Genomic DNA, 14,136 nt, shown 5'->3' with positions numbered 1-14,136 from the left:
GGACAAAGGAGCCAGACAGACTTGAGGGTGTTTGAGGGACGACCACAGACAAGCTCTTGGATCCCCGTGAGCCTCTGTTACTTCTATAAAATGGAGATTACCTTCCTCACTTCCTAGGGTTGCTGTTGAGAAGAAATAAAGTCATTACGGGAAGCGCTTTTCAAATATAGCCCTTGTTACAGACTAAGCCTTTGATAAATATCAGCTATTGTCACTATTATATTCATTCCATAGAAAAAACTGTCATGCCAAAGGTATTGTATAAGATGCAGCGAATCACAACCAACCAAGAATTTAAAGATGTTTTTACATCAGGGTAGGGGGAACCTAATCATTGCTGAGAGTCTAGCATTCATGAGGCACTGATAAATGCCTCTATATTTGAAAATTTTAAATGAAAGCATAGTACTGCAAAGTAGGTAGTTTTAATCCCACTTTATAGATGGGGGAACTGAAGTTCAAACAAGTCAAAAGGTTACCCCAACTCAGTAGCAGCACAGGGGCTGAAATCCAGTTCTATCTGTTCTCAAAAACTTTTAACTATCCCACTTACTTTAGAAATATGTGTCCTGTAGAGAAGAAAATAAACCTAAAGAAGAAAATTCCTACAAACCTCTAGATTTCAAGATCCAGAATAGTCATTTTAAATGTTATACATGTAATGAGTATACATTAAATGTTTATACATAGTACTGACATTTATATCCTGTACCATTCACAACTTCAGATAATTTCTGATGGATGGGAACTTTCACTGGCAATTTAGATTTCTAATTGTTATTACCTTAATTTATTTTAAAGCATGAAATATAGGTTTTTTTATAAGGAAATTTATAAGAAAACATAATCAAAAGTTTTAAAATGAATAAATCCTAAGGGAAAGAACTGAATTAGCATTTTGAAAAGAGTAAAAGAATATGGATGATGGAGAATAAAAAATAGAATAAGATAAATGGGTTTTCCAGAGGATAGTTTTCTTTTCTGTTTTAAGGAAAATAAGGTATAAAGATATTTTCACGTATCCAGTATTTCTTAAATACTATTGTAGATTACTAGTTTTTTAATGCAGCATCCTCTCCACAAGGATTTCTTTTTTTTTTAACCAATAGCTACCTTGATATTGTAAGCAGCTGAGGGCAGAGAACATGTCTTAATCACTTTTGAGTCACCAGTATCGGGCACAGTGCTGATTTAGACACTCACCCAATCCTGGAGAGTAGGCAAAGGAGGAACCTCATTATAATATATAGCTGTCGGGGGGTAGTGGTGGTGGGATGAATTAGGAGATTGGGATTGACATATATACACTAATATGTACAAAATAGATAACTAATAAGAACCTGCTGTATAAAAATAAGTGAATAAAATAAAATTCAAATTAAAAAAAATAATATATAGCTCTCTGGAAGAAAGCTCTTGTTAGTCTGTTTCTTCTCCCCCAAACTTCATTAATGTTAATCTCCTGGGGGAAAAACTTAAAGAGGAACGTTTACTTTGGGGAAAGTTCTGAGAAAGTAACAATATTTTAGGAAGAATACTGAATATTCTAAGAGAGTGTTGTCCAATAGCACTTTCTGTGATGATGGAAGTATTCCATACCTGTGTGATCTAACAGTCATCACTAGTCACATGTGACTCTTGAGCGCTTGAAATGTGACTAGTGCAAGTGAGGAAGGTAATTTTTAATTTCGTATAATTAATTTCAAATAGTCACCTGTGGCCAGTGGCCACCTCATTAGACACTGCAGTTCTGACAAAAACACTGGATTCTAAGAGTATGTTCTTCATTTTTGAGCACAGATTAGAGTATCAGGCACAGGCAGATTTTTTTTTTTAATTTTAAGGTTTATTTATGGAATGGATTTCCATGATTTCATCCTGACATGTCTTCATTTTGTTTTTTAAATTTATTTATTTATTTATTGGCTACGTTGGGTCTTCGTTGCTGTGCGCGGGCTTTCTCTAGTTGCATTGAGCGGGGGCTACTCTTTGTTGTGGTGCGCTGGCTTCTCATTGCAGTGGCTTCTCTTGTGGAGCACAGGCTCTAGGCGTGCGGGCTTCAGTAGTTGTGGCACGTGGGCTCAGTAGTTGTGGCTCGCAGGCTCTAGAGCGCAGGCTCAGTAGTTGTGGCACACGGGCTTAGTTGCTCCGTGGCATGTGGGATCTTCCTGGACCAGGGCTCGAACCCGTGTCCCCTGCATTGGCAGGCGGATTCTTAACCACTGCGCCACCAGGGAAGTCCCTTCATTTTGTTTTTAATAAGCCAATTTTCAAATAGGAAGTTAGTCCTATCTTTGCTTAGACAAATGACGCCCCAAACACTGCCACACTAGGGGCATCTATCCGATGCTTTAAAGAAATGATGATTTAGCCCTGTCCTGGATTCTACATGTTATCTTGGAAATAGTGGATAGAGTTTCTTTGCTACATTTTTTAAGACCAGATAAAGTTTGGTTCCATTTTAGACAATTAAAAGGAAATGCAGGGCTTCCCTGGTGGCGCAGTGGTTGAGAATCCGCCTGCCAATGCAGGGGACACGGGTTCGAGCCCTGGTCTGGGAGGATCCCACATGCCACGGAGCAACTGGGCCCGTGAGCCACAATTACTGAGCCTGCGCATCTGGAACCTGTGCTCCGCAACAAGAGAGGCCACGATAGTGAGAGGCCCGCGCACCGCGATGAGGAGTGGCCCCCGCTTGCCACAACTAGAGAAAGCCCTCGCACAGAAACGAAGACCCAACACAGCCATAAATAAATAAATAAATAAATAAACACTTAAAAAAAAAAAAAAAGGAAATGCAAATACTTCCAAGTTTAAAGAATTAAGCATTGGAGGCCACAAAAGGAAAACTGAGGACTAAATTTTCAAGGCACCGTGGTTTTCTTCATATATTAAATCTATAAAAGCAATAATAATGAAGGAACCAAGACACACATTTTACAACTGAAGCTCAATTAATCAGATTTCATACCAAGCTCAAGCACCACTAACCACCACTCTTGTCCTGTCCCCAGAGAAACTTAGCTCTTATTGGAACATCCCTCCTCTAAAAACAGACAGGCAAAAATAAAAATCAGCCTGTCTCTAAAAATCCAACCCTTCTTTTTCCTTCAAGGTCCAACTAGTCAAACTTCTTGTGGGGAGAGAAGCGTAAGCATGGTTTAGGAGGTTTCATGTTATTTCTACCCTCAACACTCTGTGCCCCTGGATAGATGTTAATTAGCAAGATAAAAATAGTACATAAAATAAGCCAGTGACCAGATCACTCAAGACTTCCTTAAAGAAAAAGAGAAATAAATCATTTTACTATTATTTTATTTACCCTATCAATTTACCCAGTTCATAACAATTAAGCCTTATCTGTCATCTATGGCAAGTGATCCTTGATAATAGCTGTCTTATTATGAATGTCTCATTTTAACCCTCTTTTCCATAAATGAACTCTGTATGTTACTTTATAACTAATCTGTATTCTACTTTTATAACTAGTCCTGTTGCACCCTCTTCTCTGAAAATCTTAAAACTCAAGTGTTTAGAAAGCATCTTAGCCAGTATTTTGATCAGTGATTTTTTTACTGAACAACACAATTGTAAAGATTAGATTATGGTTCTATAGTATTTTAAAACTTGCAAAGCCTTTCCATGTGCACAATCAGATTGTAACTCCAGGGAAAGATAAGTCCAAGGAGGAGGATAGTTTGCCCAATGTGGTGTGGTCGTTAGGATCATGATCTGTGCATGTCACACAGACTGGAATTCCCATCCTGGCTCCACGGCTTACTAGCTGTGCGACTCCGAGAAAGCCCTCGATCTCTCTAAGCTCATAGAGGACTAATGGGAAATAGATGAGCTAATATGTGTAAACTTCTCAGCATGATGTCTGACACATGAGAACCACTCTCAAAGTTAGCCATAGACACGGCTGCCATGTACAGTCGTGCAGGAGAGCGAGGGGGGCAGAAATCTTGCCTCTTCCACTTCCCAAGCCATCTGCTCTGACACTGGCCTTCAGGACAAAGGGGCACCTTTATCTAATTTTTTCAAAGCTACTGTCTAGTTGCCCACAGGGCTGTGTCCACTCCACATGGACGCTTTTCCAGATCCCACAAGGACACCTCCAGGGCTAGTGGAATCCCTGGTCACAGATGATGATGGTTACCCCATGACCACCACCCAGTCAGGAAATAGGAAGCAGACAGATCTAGACTTCCAAAATCTAGACTTCTGACTCCAAATCTAGTTGTTTTTCTACAATACTCCCTTGCCTCTATATCTTCTCAAATGAAGGATGCCTAAGAAAGTGCTTTGTGTGGAACAAAAGGTGACATGACTGTCAGCTGCTATTTAAATTTTCCATTATGAATCAAGGTACCCTCCTAGTTCTTGTATGACTCCAAAGGACATGGCGTGTGTTCAGGAAAAATTGTCATTGCAGAATAAGGTGGAATCAAGAGTTATTTGTGGCACTAGCAACCTCAGAGATAAAGGCATCAGTGGTTATGCTAATGAAGCAGGTGTGTTAGAGCAGCTCTATTGAAATAACAGGCTAGAATGACACAGAGGACAGTTGGTCTGGGTGTGAAGTTGGTCTGCTGTTACCACTGAGGTATCATGTGGCAGGAGCAACTTTTCTCTTTGGCAGCAGACATAGATCTTGTTCTAGCACTTGTTCATTCATGTTTTCTCAGGAGAGAAAGATATCGCAAAACAAAAAAATACTCAATCTGCTCCCCACAAAAGCATCATGTTTAAAATGCACCAAACTGAATCCACTTTGTAAGTTTAATTAAAACCTTACTTGAGTTAAACTCACAAAGTTCAATTCAACATGTTTAAAATTGTGCCTGCCGGTGGCGGGGGGTGGGGGGGGGGTTGGATTAGGAGTTTGGGATTAGCAGATACAAACTACTATATATAGAACAGATAAACAATGAGGTCCTACTGTATAGCACAGGGAACTATATTCAATATCCTATGATAAACCATCATGGAAAAGAATATGATATTTACTAGTAGAAGAATCCTTCCTCCTTAGAGATCTTAAGAACTGCTCATAGAAGTAGTTGAGCACTGAAAAGTGAAATATGTAGTTTTACGTTGTACACAGCACCATCTGTTGGGGAAATCGATTAACAATTCTGAAAAATTCTGGAGGAAAAAGGAAAAATTGAACTTAACCAAATCAGGACTGTGGTTGGGGTGTAAGAAAAAAATAGAAAAAGCGAAAAAGCCCAAAACTATTAATTAAACCATAACAAGATGCTAATCTGCTTTCAGTCCACTGCCATAAAACTTATTTTAAGTGGATTCAGCAATGCCCACCACATGCATCACTGGGCCAGAACAGTTCCCTCACCCCTACTAGTCAGGAAATGAAAATGGGACCAAAGCAGATGAGCATTAATAATGCCAAGTTTTATATATGTCTGTGTAACGTACTTCTTGCAATTACATGTCTTTATGAAACATTAGTGGGTCAAAAAATGACATGAGACACCCTGTCCCATGTGTCAGACAGAGTGGGGCTCTGTGCCCTCCAGGGACAGTGAAGGGGTCTGAGAGGCCGGGTGTTGGCTTCCGTCACCTTTAGTGTCGATGTGAATAGAGGCCAATGTGCCAGACACGGCAGGTCTAGGCCCCTTAGAGCTCAGTGCACTTCTGTGTTTGCTGCATAGGCCGGGTTACGGATTGATGGTGTTTAGCTTTAAGACATTATATACGATCCTGATTTTGAAGATAGGATTATATAAATTGTTTCTTGTCTGGATATAGTACCGATGGTTAAACAAAGGGTTGAAGAAAGTTTGTAAGGGGGCTAATTGCCTGAAAGCCTTTTCATTTGCACAAGTGGAAAAGTAAGCAGATGTGGAAGAACATTTTTCTGGAAAATAACAGGGAGAAGCAGATGCAAAGAATACAAGGCTTCTGCAATCATGGAGGAAAACCTTAGAATGATTATTCCAGCATGGCCAAACACACCCTCTCTCACTTCTTTGTTTCCAGGAAGCCTTCCCTAAACCCCAGTCTAAGTTAGATCTGCTTGGTAAATACTTCTATCGCACTTGGCCTGTCTTCTTCTGTAACAAGCAACTTTGAACTTTGCTCTCTTCCTTAGTGGACTGTACAGTCCATGAGGGCAGGAATGGCTCTGACTGGTGACAGTCATTATGCCCAATGAATATAACAGCCCTTAGCAGTGTTGTCACTTCATCATAATTTGTTGAAGAAATGAAGAAATGAATGAGTTGTATCCAGGCATGTGCTGCCACTCTTGGCAATACATTTCCTCAATAATTCGGTGACCCGTACCCAAGAGAGGAAGCAACTTTCTAAAAGAACGGATGCCACAAACAAATGGGGAGAGGAGGTCTGGGAAGCAGGAGAAGGGCACGTAATGATTAGGAATTAGTTTTCTAAAAATAACTTTAAGATATCTGATTGTCAGCAATTATACGGATTGCTAAAACTGGAGGGAAAAACAAACAGGTATATCATTGTTTCCAGACATTCTGCGTCATTAGCACTCAATTATTTGTGCAAATCTGAATAACAAAGAAGGTCCCTACCTTGGGTAGTTAAAGATGTAAAATAATGCTGATCCAGACACACGTAGAGCAGATGCCAGAATTCAATAAGAATATGAGTTAAATTACTAAAATTATGGGACCTTTCTGTACTGTCTTTGCAACTTCCCATGAATCTAATTATTTCAAAATAAAAATTGAAAAGTTTCCTACTGTGTTTATGTTGAGGAAGAAGGGTCAAGTATATCATTTGAGGGTTTTTTTCTGTAACATCAAGGGTGGGCTTGTTCCAAAAGTTGCATATTTAGATGGAGCTGAACTTTAATTCCAAAGAAATGAATGTCTATAATTTTCTGAAATATTTCAGTGAATATATTACAACTGTTCTATTGTTCCACATATTCTACAGCCAGAGTTAAATATTATAAATTTATCTTTTATTTCCTTCATTTCCCCCAATTTATCTGCTACTTAATCTTCTATGATTGGTGATATTTTCCCTTAAAAACTGAATGAAATTAAAATGATAGCAGTTCCGATTTATATACCTGTAGAGATGCAAAACAGAGACAGTGTGATTTAAAAAAAAAAAAAAACAATCCAACCTTAGATCTGCCACAGACTGGCTCTGTGGCCCTCCTCTATCTCCAAGGTTGTATGACCTTGGAAAGAATACGTAACCTAAATTATTTTGTCAACAGAACTGTGCTGGCGGTTTTGTATCATTTATTTGTCATATCCACCCCAGAGGTAAGTTTTCTTATCCTGATCTTATAAACAAGTTACATAGGGCTCAGAGTTAAGGAACTCCTCCAAGATCCAAGCTCACTGGTTTGAGAACTGGATTTGAACCAAAGGTACCTGTCTACAAAGACTTTCCACAGACCCATACTAGCTAGCATGCCCTTTTGAATTCTGACATTCTAAGACTCCCATTTTTTCCCACCGCTCAGTATCAAATACTCCATTCGTAGAAGAGCAAGCTGAGAGAACATTCACATGACCAGAAATGAAACCCTAGATAAAGAAATCATCCTTTGTGAAAACTCGAGGTTGTATTCCTTCTATAGACTGTTCACACTCAAACCTGACCAGATCACAAACAGCCTTCAGAAAACAAATTCCATACAGGAAAGAGAGTCATGGTCCCATTGGACCAAGTTATCAAGACATTTCGTGCATGTAAGAGTGAGGCAGAACTAATCAGTGAGATCATTTGAAGGCTTTTAAGAAAAACTCATTTTGTGGGAACACGATTTCAATCCTGTTATTTATGATTCATTGTATTATGACCTTCACACGCATTCATATTTGCAAAGCATCTTATGATCCTTCTTGCTCTGTTGCAAAATCTGTTACAGAGAATGCTGTCCCAACTTTTACAAATAAACTAAAGGAGTTACAAGGTACTTAAGAAATTTATCATTCATCAGCGAGGCAAGAATGCTGCAGAACAGCAGCTACCATTTCTTACAGCAGAAAGTGCCACTATCTTGAGAGCTTTCTGCTCCTGGAGTGGGCCAATAAGAAGTCATGTCACTTTTTGGACCAGGGTGTTTGCACATCTATCCATTACTCATCCGTTTATCAACCATCACCCACGTGCCAGCTAGTCTGCAAAGACACTGTGTTAAATGGTGGTTGGACTCCATGTCTGTGTGATTTCATCCGTTCCCCCAACCTGGTCTTAGGTTCTAATCTCAGCTCTAAAGCAGACCAGCTAAGTCAGTTTGGGTAAGTCACTTAACCTCTCTGAATTTCAGACACTTACTTTACCAAAATGCTATGTGGGCAAAATAGTAATTGACCCTCCACAAAGCAGACATGCAGTAAGTGTAAATTTTAACCTTCTTCCTGGCCAAACCTATTTCAGAACTCATCTCTCTCTTTTCCCTGTGGGGTGTGTGTGTGTGTGTGTGTTTGTGTGTGTGTGTGTGTGTGTGTGAGACAGAGAGAGGAAACTTTGCTAGTAACAAATTAAAAAGAGAGAAAGAGAGAGGGATCCAGGGTTCTTTCATAGTCTAGGCATTATGAATCACCCTGAAAGGTAAAAAGCTCTTAATATTTTTTTATGCCCTTGCCTCCTTTAATTCTATAGCTATGGAGTGGTTTAGTATATCCTTTTAAAAATAAAACTATTTTAAACTAGTAGATATTTATTGTTGCCCCATAAGCTCGTCTTCTCATATTGAAACATCCTTGAGTTGTTTTTCATGGGATCCTGTTGTCATATTTTTAATAATTTGGGTTCTGGATTTTTAAGGACAGATACAGGGTGAGAGTCTACTAAGACCTCGCTTCTCCAGTGTGTCAAGTCATAAAGTCACCTGAGTTGAGTATGGAAATTTCAGGTTCCACCCCTGGCCTACCAACTCAGAATCTCCATGAGAGAAGCCTAGGAATCTCTGCTTTTAATAGGTAGCGCTGGTGTTGCTTCTGACCTGGCTAGTCTGGGGCACACTCCTCTAGGGGCTAGGTTCTCTGTGGGTAGGAATATGATCCAGGCACCATGTTTGTGGTGCACATTATTTTGTTGAGTTTATCTCTGTATGTAAAGGGTGGGAACAAAGCACAGATTCTTGGTAATATATTCCTGCTTCTCTGGTCTAAGTAATAGACCATTTTAAACTCCGATTAAATTCAGTCCTGGACAGAATAGTGGCGTTGTTCATTTTTACATGATCAAACTTCATTCCTATTTGCCTGGAAAAATGACTTTTTTTTTTTTTTTAAAGGAACTTTTTATTTATTTATTTATTTATTTATTTATTTATTTATTTATTTATATTTATGGCTGTGTTGGGTCTTCGTTTCTGTGCGAGGGCTTTCTCCAGTTGCAGCAAGCGGGGGCCACTCCTCATCGCGGTGCGCGGGCCTCTCACTATCGCGGCCTCTCTTGCTGCGGAGCACAGGCTCCAGACGCGCAGGCTCAGTAGCTGTGGCTCATGGGCCTAGTTGCTTCGCGGCATGTGGGATCTTCCCAGACCAGGGCTCGAACCCGTGTCCCCTGCATTGGCAGGCAGATTCTCAACCACTGCGCCACCAGCGAAGCCTGAAATCTGACTTTTTTTGATATACCTTTTTAGTTTACAAATAGCAATATAGCACAGTATACCATAGTATGAATATATCATAATTTATTTAACCTCTGTCCTATTGATAGCCAATAAAATCTTGTGATAGATGTCCAGGTCATAAGCATTCTGTAGTGACTTTACTGGTTTTCACCTCCTCCTCTTGCCTCCTCACATTTACCTACTTACCTACATCATTTACTTTCTTATTTATGCAGATATCCTAGAGTGTAATGGCCCAGCCTTCAACTGTAGCTCTTGAAAAGATTATAAACCAATATTTAATATTAGTATTTTTACATTTCTATTAACTTTTATTCTCAGAGGAAAAAAGTTAAAAATATTTTAAGTATACATATATACAGAATGTAATCTGGTTAAGGGAAGATATCTTTTCTCCATTTCATCATGCAGAGGCCTGGGAATATGAGTAATTCAAGAAGGTGTATGATTCTACTTAAAAAATGGGGCATGGAGACGCCAATGCCTAATATCCACACATTAGTTATTCCATTAGGTTAAGCCTTATCTTTAAAGTACCCGTTAAAATACACATGGAAGGTCAATCATTATGCAAGTTTTAATGGTGACAGAGGAATTGCTAAAAGCTTCAAAACAGAGCGAGTACAACACAGAGGGTCCCTGAGTCACTGGCAAATCCTGAAAGATGTGAGAAATTCAGTGTGGACTTAGAAATCTGAGCTTCTGCATTTACCACTCATCTGCTGCATCTGAGGGGTACCCCCTCACCTTCTATTTGGGGTGGCCTTAATGCTTCATCCAAGGTAAGACGGCATAAGTGTGGCCCGGCGACCTCTACTACACCAAGTGTAGTTCTTCCCAATCCACTGCTATTAGTTTCCAGGGGTGATACATCTGTCTCTACCTTAACTCCTCACAAATGTATGTGCACACACCCAAACACACACACAAGCAGCTGAGAAGTGCACATTATCACAATTCCTCCGAAAGATGCCTCACTCACACCGGGAGGTCCAGAATAATCTTTTTTTTTTAATTTTTTTTTTAAGTACATTTTTTTTTTAATTAATTAATTTATTTATTTATTTTTGGCTGTGTTGGGTCTTCGCTTCTGTGCGAGGGCTTTCTCTAGTTGTGGCAAGTGGGGGCCACTCTTCATCGCGGTGCACGGGCCTCTCACTATCGTGGCCTCTCTTGTTGCGGAGCACAGGCTCCAGACGCGCAGGCTCAGTAGTTGTGGCTCACGGGCCCAGTTGCTCCGCAGCATGTGGGATCTTCCCAGACCAGGGCTCGAACCCGTGTCTCCTGCATAGGCAGGCAGATTCTCAACCACTGCGCCACCAGGGAAGCCCCAAGAATAATCTTGAGTAAACTTAATACTCACAGGATACATGCTTGTTACATGCAGAGTTAGGAAATCTGTCTTGTTTGAAGGGTGTAATTTCATGGCAGAGTCCACGTAAACTGCTTGCACTATGCTTGCATAATCACATAATCACAGGTTTGCAGCTGAAATTTAAAAAAGTATCTACTCAGCTGATGGTGATGAGTTGCACAGCAATTTAAACAAATTATCAGAACTTTTTCAGTTGCAGCATGAGTTATGAACTCCGGGAATTCAGACTTAAAATAAGCCAAATCATGGGAAAGGAAATATATCTGCTCTGTATGGAAAACTTTTATTCTCTATCAATTGCTGAACAGGTGAAAACTTCCCCAGAATATTTTCCTGAGCAAACTTTGATTTCTTCCTGTTTTTGTATACTAGCTTTTTTTTTTTTTTTAATTCTTTACCTTTGTTTTTGTTTCCTTCACTAGAGACTCAGTATTTAGGTTTTGACAGAGCAGGGGGGAAGGAGATGGTTAGAAAACAAAAAGGACCAAGATTCCAGTTCCAGTTTTGATCTGGGGTGAACCCTATTTCTCTCCTAATTGACAGTTAATTTGGTGGTGGTTAATCTGTAAAATGAGACGATGTCTCTGATCCAATTACCTAACCATCCATTTTGCCGTTCTGCACATTTCTGTGTGGACTACGCCACTATCTCAGCCCTGTGTCTAACAGAGGCGGCAAACGTGTTCGTAGTGTTCGTAGTGGAGGGACGGTAGGCATGTGCTGTAGGTATCAGAGGAATGAAAAGAGGCTTCTGTGAGTAGCAAACAACAAAAGCAAAACCAACACCCCTCCTTGAAGTGTGGAAACCTCCCCTTTGTTTTGTAGCAACTAAAACCACCCCAGCTACGTAAACCCAAAGGTAATGCTATCTTATTTCCCACCCTATTCTCACCTCCGACTCCAGTTCCCAGTGTTAATAGCCTAGAAGGTTTCGTCTGCAAATTTCTCTTATAAAAAAAAGGCCATGAAGAACCTAGTGGCAAGACGGGAATAAAGACACAGACCTACTAGAGAATGGACTTGAGGATATGGGGAGGGGGTGGGGTGAGATGTGACAGGGTAGGAGAGTGTCATGGACATATATACACTACCAAATGTAAAATAGATAACTAGTGGGAAGCAGCCGCACAGCACAGGGAGATCAGCTCGGTGCTTTGTGACCACCTAGAGGGGTGGGATGGGGAGGGTGGGAGGAAGGGAGATGCAAGAGGGAAGAGAAATGGGAACATATTGTATATGTATAACTGAATCACTTTGTTATAAAGCAGAAGCTAACACACTATTGTAAGGCAATTATACTTCAATAAAGATGTTTAAAAACAAAAAAACAAAAAAACAAAAAAAAAACATACAAACAGGGACTTCCCTGGTGGTGCAGTGGTTAAGAATCCGCCTGCCAATGCTGGGGACACGGGTTCGAGCCCTGGTCTGGGAAGATCCCACATGCCGCGGAGCAACTAAGCCCGTGTGCCACAACTACTGAGCCTGCGCTCTAGAGCCTGCGTGCCACAACTACTGAGCCCACAAGCCACAACTACTGAGCCCGCGTGCCACAACTACTGAAGCCTGCGTGCCTAGAGCCCGTGCTCCGCAACAAGAGAAGCCACCACAATGAGAAGCCCTCGCACCGCAACAAAGAGTAGCCCCCGCTCGCCGCAACTAGAGAAAGCCCATGTGCAGCAACGAAGACCCAACACAGCCTAAAATAAATAAATTAAATAAATTAAGATATATATATATATATACAAACATACAGATTACACTTTTCCTCTAAAAAGGATGAGAAGCCTGCACACCACAACGAAGAGTAGCCCCCGCTCGCCTCAACTAGAGAAAGCCCGCGTGCAGCAACGAAGACCCAACGCAGCCTAAAATAAATAAAATAAATAAGTTTAAAAATATCTATATACAAATATACAGATTACACTTTTCCTCTAAAAAGGATCATACTATGCACGTTGCTCTGCCTCCTGCTTCCTTCCTGACTCTATACATGTCAATCACTACCTGCCTGGCTCCCTCCCTCCGAGCTCACCTCTCCTGTCACCTCCTCAGAGAGGTGTTTCCTGATCCTCCCCACCCCCACCCCCACCCCCAGTCACATTCTATTTCCTCCCCTTGATTTATTTTTTTCTTCCTATGTGCTCAGTGGTGTGTGCCCTTCCCCCCTTCCCCCCATTAGAATGTAATCTCCCTGTGAGCGGTGACTTTAGTTTGCTCTCTGCTGTATCCCTGGTGACTAGACCAGTGCCTGCACACAGTGGGTCCTCAGTAAATATTTGGTAAATGGACGAATCTGAATCCTCCTCTTCACTCGCTGCAGGAGTGCTGAGAGTGTGGATGAACCGTGACTTATCTAACCAAGCCCTTACTGATGGGCATGCAGGCTCTTTCAAGCTTTAGTCATTACAAGCAATGCCGCTTTGCCTGTGCTTTTGTGAGAAAGACGTCAGAGAATGGGATTGCTGGGTCCAAGGGTAGATACGTTTTCATTTTGAATAGAAGATGCCCAGTTACACTGTCAAAAGATTATTGCCATTCACACCCACCAGCAATGACTGGAAGCATCTGTTTTCCCCCAGTTTTCTCTCGACAAGATATTGGTCTTTAATCTTACCAGGAGGTGGGTGTAGCAGGAGATTGTATCTTGTTTGAATTGGTATTTCCACGTAAATTACCGAGTTTGAATATTTTAATATAAAGTTTATTGGCCGTTTTCCGTGAATCGCCTGTTTATAACATTTTGCTAGTTTCCATTGGCTTCTCTGTCATCTTCTTATCAACTTGTAGCTGCCACTGATATTGAGCATATTAGTTCTTAATTTGTCATGTGTGGCTATTACCTTTCCCAGTCTACCTTTTGTCATTCAAGTTTATTATTCTTGTCATAGAAAGCTTTACATTTTTATATAGTCAGAACTGACTTTTAGGCCTCTGGGTATCCAGTCTTGAGTAGGAAAGTTTCTCCTCTTGAAGGCTGAAAGGTATTCTCTTGATTTTTTTTTGATAATATTTTAATTTTTTAAGTAGTTAAGTCTCTTGTCCAGCTGGAATTTTTATTAATATATGATAAGATATATAGTGATTTAGCTTTGTTCTTCCACATAGATGTTCGATTATGTCAACACTGTCTTTTAAATAAACCATCTTTCCCCCACTG

At 40.5% G+C, this 14,136-nt stretch overlaps 1 protein-coding gene across 1 annotated transcript in view; it reads left to right on the top strand.

Moving 5' to 3' along the window:
- Window positions 1-14,136, top strand: part of ANK3 (ankyrin 3) — a 299,966-nt gene that overhangs the window by 226,655 nt on the left and 59,175 nt on the right. Inside the window, exon 24 of the mRNA XM_057530616.1 lies at window positions 4,369-4,514. Coding sequence (XP_057386599.1) covers window positions 4,369-4,514 — 146 coding nt within the window. The remainder of the gene's footprint in view (window positions 1-4,368; window positions 4,515-14,136) is intronic.

Source organism: Balaenoptera acutorostrata, chromosome 16 (assembly GCF_949987535.1).
Source record: "Balaenoptera acutorostrata chromosome 16, mBalAcu1.1, whole genome shotgun sequence".
Classification (NCBI taxonomy): Eukaryota; Metazoa; Chordata; class Mammalia; order Artiodactyla; family Balaenopteridae; genus Balaenoptera; species Balaenoptera acutorostrata.
Note: the sequence above shows the minus strand (reverse complement) of the source record. Positions and strands in the feature narration are given on the sequence as shown.